At 46.3% G+C, this 9741-nt stretch overlaps 1 protein-coding gene across 2 annotated transcripts; it reads left to right on the plus strand.

Annotated features, from left to right (window-relative positions):
• Window positions 1-2745: 2745 nt before the first annotated feature.
• Window positions 2746-7389, plus strand: LOC107540446 (vomeronasal type-1 receptor 4). Of its 2 annotated transcripts, none has more exons than XM_087826903.1 (2): window positions 2746-4019; window positions 4354-7389. In XM_087826903.1, the coding sequence occupies exon 2, from the start codon at window positions 6037-6039 to the stop codon at window positions 6976-6978; it is 942 nt and encodes a 313-aa protein (XP_087683029.1). In that variant the 5' UTR covers window positions 2746-4019; window positions 4354-6036; the 3' UTR covers window positions 6979-7389. The 2 variants fall into 2 exon arrangements, with proteins under 2 accessions (XP_087683029.1, XP_016072697.1); XM_016217211.2 differs by having other exon boundaries at window positions 5989-7389.
• The last annotated feature ends 2352 nt before the right edge of the window (window positions 7390-9741 follow it).

Here is a 9741-nt window from a genome sequence, read left to right on the forward strand (position 1 = left end):
ACTGAACAGTCAGGGCCCTAGCAAGGATGGGCTGGCCAGGCGGCTGTGAGACCTTAGGTCCACATTCTGACTCACCTTCCAAAGCCTGACAACTCCAGGTGAAGGCAGCCTAATGCACACCTGAGCCTGCTACCACACCCAGGGGCCTTATGTTCCAATGAGGCCTACCCTTCACCTTGAATAATGGGTCGGGTGCGTTCTGAAGTCACACTGCCTAAGCTGTGTGCCTTTGAGCAAGTTACTTTTTAAAAAAAGTGTTTAATGATTTCAGGGAGAGGGAGCGAGAGATACATCAGTGATGAGAGAGTCATGGATCAGCTGCCTCCTGCAGGTCCCCTCCTGGCCCAAAACCCAGGCATGTGCTCTGACCAGGAATCAAACCCTGAGCTGCTGGTTCATGAGGGCCCAGCAAGTTACTCAGCTTACCTATGTCTCATTGTCTCTTTAAAATATCTCCCTCATGGGTATGTTGTGAGAAGTACATGTGGTTAAAACACTGCCTGCCAAACAGGCGATTAATCAAGTATCGCCGGCCTTCGTGAGGGAGGAAGCCCTCTTCCTTTCCGCGTCCTGGGTCCCCAGGACCACTCTGCCGGGGAGGCCTGTGGGGCCTCTTCCAGAGCCCTGCCATCACCTTCGGCTCCGCCCCTACAACAGGCGCCTGACCAGGGTCATCCGACCCGCTTTCCTCAGCCCGACCCCGCTCCGCCCCATCCCCACATCTCAGCACGACTGAAAGGCCGGCCGCCTGTGCTTTGCGTAAGGTCTGACCGCTGCCTCTTAAGTCTGGGCTCATACACGTCCACTTGTTCCTCCAAGGTCTTCTCACGGCATCTGGTCCAGAAGTCTTCTCCATCCCGGGAACTGCACTTCCTGCAAGATGGCCGACCCCTGGTGTTGCCCAGCAATGGCTCTCGGGCGCCGCCATCTTTCCGTTTTGCCAAAAGCATAAAAGGAATACAACTAGCTCCACCTTGGCCTTGAGTAGGCTCGGCCTCTGCAAGCGTGTGCAGCACAGCGCTGATGACCCTCAGGGAGGCTGAGAGACGTCCAACAGGAGACTCCAATTCCTCCTCCCGCGCTGAGGCGCGGAGGCGACGGCGGCCAGCCCGGCGCGGTGGGCGTGGTCACGTTGCGTCCTAGGGCCACGCCCACGGTCGGAACCGGAACGTCCGTTAGCGTCCCTAGCGACCGCGGGAGCGAGGATGGGGAGCTGGGGCGCCGCGACCCGAGTCGCTTTGGAAGTGAGGGGAGCCTTCGGTAGCCGGTGGAGTCTTGGGAAGCTCGGCATCAGGTGGAGTGGGGCCTGCGGGGGCGCTGCGGACTGGGGGGGCCTATGGGGCGAGAGAAGGGCGGTTTGGGGGGACTTTTGGTTCGGTCACTGGGGAGTCTTGGCTTCAGCCCTCCTCCCTTTGGCGGTCAGTGTTATTATAAAGCGTATGGAGACGTTAATGACAGAAAACGCAGCCTGGCCAGCGTGGCTCAGTGGTTGCGCCACAACCTATGAACCAGGAGGTTGCGGGTTCAATTCCAGGTCAGGACACATGCCCTGGTTTGGGGCTCCATCCCCAGCGGGGGGCCTGCAGGAAGCAGCCGATCAGTGTCTCTCATCATTGATGTTTCTTTTTTTTAATATTACAGATGTCCCTTTTCTCCCCAATGACCCTTCCCCCTCCCCAGCCCCTCCCCCCACCATTGTCCTTGTCCTTGGGTTGTGTATATATGCATATAAATTCTTTGGTTATTCTCTCCCCCTCCACCCACCCTCATCATTGGTGTTTCTATCTCTCTCCCTCTCCCTCCCTCTCTCTGAAATCAATTTTTTTTTAAATACTGAATTTTTTTAAAAAAGAAAATGCGAACAACGGGGTTTGTTGTCCCCCTGGGTGATGCTCTGGGGCTCAGTGATTCAGAACTGGACTGGTAGGTCAGCGTCAGGGAACACGGTGTCTTTGCCAGAATGGCAGTTTACTGGGAGCTTTGGTAGGGAGAATCCTGGGGGCCAGTTAGTGGAAGTCTCTGGTTCATGTTTAAGATTTAGTTTGGAATCAGATTTTTTTGTTGTTTTGCTTGTTTGTTGGATAGGCCAGTGTATGCCTACAGAGACGCATGAGGCTGGAGCTTTGGAGACCCAGGGACCCAGGACAGTAGGTTGAGGCTCAGATATTGACTGTTGGGAACAAACTAGATGATACCTTCCTCCAACTGGTCAAAATCCGTTTTACCTCTTCCTCAAGGAACTAATTAAAACCCTTTTTGTCTTCTCATGTGAATACTCTAGTCATTATCTATCTGACAAAGTAGTTAGGTATTATCTAGTGTGTGTCATAGAACTTGCACTTTGTGCTTTTTGCCTCCAGGATTCCTCCACAGTTTCCTTGGCTATTTCCTTTCACATTCATTTTACAAAGTAATGATCTCTATTATCTCTCGAACTACCTTAATAGAGATCAGCGAAAACCATTGTGTGGGTGTGTTGTTGTTTTTTAAGATTTTTAATTGATTTTTAGAGAGAGAAGAAGGGAAAGGGAGAGAGAGAGAAACAACAATGTGAGATTATCTGAGATGATTGGCTGTCTCCTGCATGCCGCCTATTGGGTCTGGAGCCCACAACCTGGGTATTTGTCCTGAGCAGGAATCGAACTGGTGACCCCTTAATTCATGGGACAACACTCGACCAACAGAGCCACACCAGCCACAGCAGATTTTCTTTTTATATACATATATATATATATACTTCTTGATTTCAGAGAGAGGACGGGAGAGGGAGAAAGAGAAACATCAATGATGAGAGAGTCATTGATCGGCTGCCTCCTGCACGGCCTCAACTGGGGATCAAGCCCACAACCCGGGCATGTGCCCTGACCGGGAGTCAAACCGCAATCTCTCGATCCCAGGTCAATGTTCAACAGCTGAGCTACACCTGGCCCGGCAGATTCCCTTCTTTTTTACAGCCAAGTATTATTCTATTGTGAAAATGTACCACAGCTGTTTTATCTACTCATCGACACTTGGGCTGCTTCCAAATCTTAGTTATTATAAATAACGCTGCAATGAACATAGAGATGTATATATTCTTTCAAATTAGTGTTTCAGGTTTCTTTGGATAAAATACTAAGTAGAATTGCTGGGTTATAAGGCAGTAATATTTTTAGGCTTTTTTGAGGTAACCATGCTGCTTTCCACAGTGACTGCACCAATCTGCATTCCCACCCAGTGCACGAAGGTTCCCTTTTCTCCACATCCTTGCCAGTACTTGTTTGTTGATTTATTTTTTAAAATTTGTCTTTATTGTTGAAACTATTGCAGATATGCTGTTTTTCTCGCCATTAACTTCCTCCCTCCCATTCCACACCCCCCAGGCATTTACTGCCTTATTGTTTGTGACCACAGATGTTTAACACATTTTCCTTTAAATTACGAAATATTGCAGAATGTTACATATCTTGATACCATTTAGAATCATAAACACAAAATGCCATCTAATTTCCTAATGTTTTGATGAAAAATCATATTAAAAAGTCTGTAATGGTACAGGCCTAAGTTAGAATACATGTCTCACACCATATTTTCTAAACCCACCTGCCACTTACCTTTCCTCACTGTTTCCCATGAACTTCCTGTCCCCATTAGAACTTTTGTTTCCATGACTGCACCATTATATCCCTCAGTCCCAGTATCTTGCCTACCTTAACCCCCTGCACACTCTGCACACTTGCACTTGAATACTTAACCAACATTTCGTCTCAATTTAAAAATTTTACCAAAAAGTAAATGTAGAGGACTCTGTTGACCATTGAATGGTCTTTTTTTTTTTTTTAATATATCTTTATTGATTTCGGAGAGAGGAAAGGAGATGGAGAGAGAGAGAGAAACATCAATGATGAGAGTCATTGATCGACTGCAGCCCGCAACCCTGGCATGTGCCCTGACCGGGAATCGAACCCTGATCTCCTGGATCCTAGGTCGATGCTCATCTGCTGAGCCACACCCGGCTGGGCATCACTGAATGGTCTTAAGTAAGTGGCATTGGCTTCTCAGATACTTAGGAAAATGGAAGAATCTACCTGTTAAACTGTGTGATCCCGGCACTTTATAGGAAAGGGATTTTTTAGAACCTTCTGTCTTCTGTGGATATTTGTTCTATCTCTGCTTCTGATCACTATTGGGGAGTCAATATGTGTAACGTCTATTTTGCCACAAAATTTTTTTATAAGTTGACATTGACGTGAGCAGATAGGCTCAGCAATATGTAATGTACATTATTGACACCTTGGTTTTCCAGTTACTTGTCTCTCTTTTTAAATCCTGCTAAGATAATTTGACTGTTTATTTCTTTGCTCCATACTTCAGAAATGTTGCTGCTCATTTGTATGAAGATTAGGAAAGAACTCACTGTGCGTAGAACCTCTCAATGAAGCAGAACACGCAGTGAGACACGCAGACTCAACCCAGTTCCTCAGGGGTCAGAACTCAGCACTTTCTTCTGTCCTCCATGGGAGATCCTGTCTTCTTCCAGCAATCACGGGGTGGAGGGAGCTTCTCATAAACAGTCCAATTATCTCCTAAGAAATGCTGTCAAGAAACTTCGAGCTGTTCTTGATAATTCCAACTGGGAAGAAAGTTTTCAGAAATATCCTCAGCTCCCAAGCGTGTTAGTGCCAGTGCTGCTACAGGTGAAGTGATAATTGCAGTTCCCAGGGGAGTTGAAGTCACACATTCACAACCCATATCTCAGGGTCTGGCTGCCTCCCTCCCACTTTTACCGATGAGGTGCTGACTTCAGGATGACTTCAGCCTCTAGGCAGCAAGAAGAAGTCCGTGGGTTTTCTCTTTGTCAATCTGAGAGGTAATGTCTGTAAGGGAAGGTGCTTTATCTGGAGTCTGGGCAAGTGCACATATTGGACAGAGGGGATCTTCTGTGAGTGAACCTGACCCAGCATCAAAGCCACAAAAAGAGGGGAAAGAATTCCTGAGGCTTGAGCTGAGCAGGTAAAAAAAGATGGTCCTAGACCTGCTCCAGGCCCTGACGGCTCCTGATGTGACCTAGTGTGGTCCTCACTGACAGTCATGGTTTTGTTTAGCAACCATGATCCTGGATTTGTAATGTGCTTAGGGCTGGAGTTCTGAAGCCAATCTCTTTTCAGCAAAATTTACAGAAATCACAGACAGAATTAGCAGGTTTCTAGAGATATGCTGTAATACCTGCATGCTTTTCAACCTATAGGAGTCATCGGACCCTGTGCAGAAAGTGTGTCTGAGAGCATTCGTTGAAGTAGAAATGTTTTCTCTAACTCTGGGTGTATATTGGGCTTCATAGATTCAATTATTGTGTCTCTATTGATTATGAAGAGATTATTCCCGCTTAAAATTAGGGAAGCAGCATTTAAGAGAAATATAACTTTATAAATTTCAATCATCACCTTCAGGCTCAGGTGTATCTTGTGATATTTCTGCTTGTTTAAAAGAGTACCAATTCAGAAAAACATGTTTATATAATATACAGTTTTTTGTCTTACCATTCATTTTCCATGTGTCTTGTATATTTAACACAAATGTAGCCTTACTGCTAATTATTTAATTTAACCTAGATCTTAATAGATATGTATATGATCTGAAGTTAGTAATAATTTTGATTGTACCATACACTGTTTATTAGGCATGAGATTTTTCTGTCCCATAGTTTTTATGATTCATATAATTGTACTTTTGTTCCTGGAATAAAACCTAATGATTGTTTGTGTGGCCATCCTAATATTGCCTGCTCATGAACTTGTGAGGGATAAAGAAGTTGCTGCATGTGTAGCCTTGATAGCAGTGATTCATATTTAAAAATTATTTTTTAATGGTTACAATTTCAACCCTTGGAAGCCTCTAAATGACAGAAAAACTTTAAGTCAGTATTTCAGTAAGAACTGCTGGTAAATGGAGAATATTGGGGTTCAGCTGACATGATGCGTGTGGCTTATGCCTCATATTCCCATGCAGGGTCCTCTCTAGCTCAGAAGAAAATATCGGTCACTGAGAACAGACAGCATGGCCACCAGGGATCTGGTCGTAGGAACAGTCTTCTTACTACACACTGTTATTGGAGTCCTGGGGAATTTCTCTCTGCTTTACCAGTATCTCTTCCTTCATCTTACTGGGTGCAGGCTGAGGCCCACAGATCTGATTATCAACAACTTGATCATGGCCAACTCCTCGGTTCTGTTTTCTAATGGACTCACCTTTACCATGACATCTTTTGGGTGGTATCACCATCTCACTGATTTTATGTGCAGATTTTATAACTATGTACGCGGAGTGGGCAGGGGTGTGTCCATCGGCACCACCTGCCTCCTCAGCATCTTCCAGGCCATCACCATCAGCCCCATGAACTCCAGGTGGGCAGAGCTTAAAGTGAAAGCTCCCAAGTATGTCACCCCTTTGATTTTCTTGTACTGGATCCTGGAAATGCTGGTAAATGTCATTTTTCTTATGTTTATGTCTAGCAGTTTGGGCATCAAAAACAACACAAATGTAAAAAGTTTTGGATACTGTTCTTCTGTTCGTCACAAGGAAACCGAAGACGCATTATATGCAGCACTGTTAACGTCCCCTGATGTTCTGTGTTTCGCGCTCATGCTCTGGGCCAGCGGCTTCATGGTCTTCATCCTGTACAGACACAAGCAGAGGGTCCAGCACATCCATAGGGCCTGCGTCTCCTCTGGATCCTCCCCTGAGTCCAGAGCTACCAAGTCCATCCTGCTCCTGGTGAGCACCTTTGTCTTTTTAAACACCCTTTCCACCATCTTTCATATTTTTTTAGCTACTTTAAATGATCCCGGCTGGTTCGTCTTGACCATCAGTGAAATATTCTCTCTGAGTTTCCCATCTCTCAGTCCCTTTCTGATCATGAGCCGTGACCACCGTTTCTCCAGGCTGAACTTTGCCTGGAAAAGGAATATGAAATCCTGTAACATTATGAGAAATATGTAAATTGTATGTATATGCACAATGTTCATTTGGTAATTCACTCATCCGCCTTAGAGTCCCAAGGACCTTTATGAGTGTCTTATCCCAGGATGCTAACGGACATGGCAAACATCTTCTTCTAAGTCAGCAATAACTTGGGATAGTAATTATAATTTAATGCCATGTAAAGATAACTGCCATGTAAATACTTATGCAACTGAAGTGTTCCTAATGTTTGTCGTGGAGGGGTTCAGAATTGATGCCATAATAAACATCAGGTTCTGAAACAACCTGGATATTATGTAGGAATCCCCGCATGTGCGACTTCAGTCTATCCCAGCACATCTGGAAATGAGTGAGGCCTGCAGTTGGACGAAAAGGTGCATGAATGAGGATGGGCCTGTGGCGGGCCACTGCTGAAGCTGAAGACGGCAGTGCTGGAGGGACATGTGGCACGTGAGGGGAGCCTGTGGAAGCCAGTTATGATCTTGTACTTAACACCGCTGGAGAGCCAGTGGTCATTTATTTGAAAAACGATCTTATAAAGGGATGACTTGTTCACACATATTCAAGTAGAAATGGCCAGATTTAACTGAAGTGGAGCAAAGGAGAGCATGAAATTACATTTTAGCTGATGTTTAAACTACATCATGGAAGTGTAACAATTTCAAAAGACGTGCATTGCTTGGCATTGGGACCTGGTGAAGGCCAACGTTTCTCATTTGTGAAGAGGGTTTGGGGCATGTTGGCCAAAAAGAGGTCTGGAGGTGCAGTCCGGACTTCAGGAGCTCAAAGTCCGATAACCAGGTGGCTAATCTATGATGTTACAAACAGCTCAGCCTGTTCCTGGGACAGGAGAATGGCCACCATTCCTGAGGCAAACTCCCAGAGGAAGGTCAGAGTCCAGGCACAGCAACCAAATCATAGCCTATCCTGTCCTTGGTCTGTTCTCAAAATGTACTTCTTTTCTGAGTGAGGCAGCTTATCTTTTCACAGCCTTGTTTCACCCTCCATTTCCCAGGGGTCTGTAAGGAAACTTATCTATAGTTAGTAAGGCGAATGCTTATTAAACATCAGTGGGTCTATTATTATTACATGCCTTTCCCCAAGATCACCTTATGGTGGAAATTTTAAGCTCACACTGTAGCCAAAGCCACTGGTACTAGGAACCCCAATCCTCTTGAAACCGGACACAGTGGGTTCGGGATGCCTGTTGCTACTTCAGCCAATTAAGAGACAAGCTTGAAACATATTTGAACAGGGGGATTCGTTCACAGAAAATCTGCTCTAACCCAGACCCCCTAAGCCAGTTCCTTATGTTGGGTAGAAGGACAGATTACATGGGGAAGTGGGCAAAAGGAACAAGAATGGGAATAATGGTTTACCCGGCACAGGAAATGCAAATAGGGGCTGGGGGTTGCCAAAGAGTGGGGCGCCTCCAGGTGGAGGGGATGCTGGCTGGGGGTTTGCAATTTGGTGGGGTGCCTCTGGGACTCCTTTGTTTCTGCAATAAGGTTGTTAATCTTTCCATGATGATAGGCACTCCAAAATCAACTCCCATGTCCCTGGGCGTACAACTCCCAGCCAGATTAGAAAGTGCTTTTTCTAATTAGAACAATCACAGTTAACAGAACATGATTAATATTTCTTATATCTATAGCTAACAATCACGGTCTACAGAGCATGATTAATACTTCTGTCCCCAGTGCAGGGCCTGGTTCACTGGTGGTTTAAGCTGAAACCTAATGGTGTCCCGTGGGCCCTGTGGCTGTTTAGTCTCAGGGCCAGCTGTGCACTGAGATGTGGTTGTTCCCTTCACTGGTCAGCTCTCAGGCACCTGGACTGCTGCCAGTGGCCTAGCTGTTTAGTGTGCCGCTTGGAAAACTGCAGACTGGCAGATTAAGGACACCCCGCTTTGGGGCTGTGAACTGTGGACCCTAATTGCAGTGCTGAAATTGTCTGGATCACTCACTTAGATGCTCATGGTAAGGGTCTGTTCTTGGAGAATCTGGCCAGAATCAAGGGGCTGATTAAGCCTATTTCTGATGCAAAGGCTACCTCTGCATGGCACACTTGTGACTTTTTTTGTTCAGCTTTTTTGTGATATAATTGACAAGTGAAATTTTAAGATATGTAAATTGAACCCTTAAGTAGGAAAAACCGTAGTCTAGATGAGCAGGTGGGGTGGGGGTGTTCCTGGGAATATGAAGGTCGAGGATTGAATTATGCAACACTCCCCTCCCCCTTTTTTGGGAGTTTCCCAACTACATTGGGTAGAGGTTCTTTGGAAAAGATGCCTGGGCTAGTCAGACCTGTGGTACTCAGGATTGCCCTTCAAGTGGCAGAATAAAGGGGGAAGGAGCACCCTAGGTCTCCCCTTCTCATCTCCCAACTCCCTCAGCTAGGGTTGCCCTAAGATTGCGGTCGGTGGGCGCGAGGGGGCGGGCTGTGTTGAGTGAAGCTAGGAGCACAAATTAGTCTGTCCCGTCCCCGCTCCCAGTTTGTGGGAGGAGACAGGCTCCAAGGCAGTCACAGCCGCAGCTACTAGGATGTAAGTTTAAAGACAAAACAAAAGAGGAGGGATGATTTGTCTCTGGGGGATTGAGGGCTAAACCTGAAGATCTGAGACTTGAATACGAAAAGCTCTCCAAGTGGGAGGTAGGGTTTGGGCAAAGGCTGGTTGGCACGGAAAAGCCTCATGTGCTTGCTGCTCAGCCCGCTCTGATTTTCCAGGAGCGCCCAAGTGCGACGGGGGGGAGGTAGGAGATGTACCTAGAGAATCGGAAG

This window comes from Miniopterus natalensis, chromosome 18, assembly GCF_054644295.1.
Source record: "Miniopterus natalensis isolate mMinNat1 chromosome 18, mMinNat1.hap1, whole genome shotgun sequence".
Taxonomy (NCBI): domain Eukaryota; kingdom Metazoa; phylum Chordata; class Mammalia; order Chiroptera; family Miniopteridae; genus Miniopterus; species Miniopterus natalensis.

What these genes read in the sequence shown, in the direction of transcription:
- LOC107540446 (XM_087826903.1), top strand. Translation starts at nt 6,037, where the DNA reads ATGGCCACCAGGGATCTGGTCGTAGGAACAGTCTTCTTACTACACACT.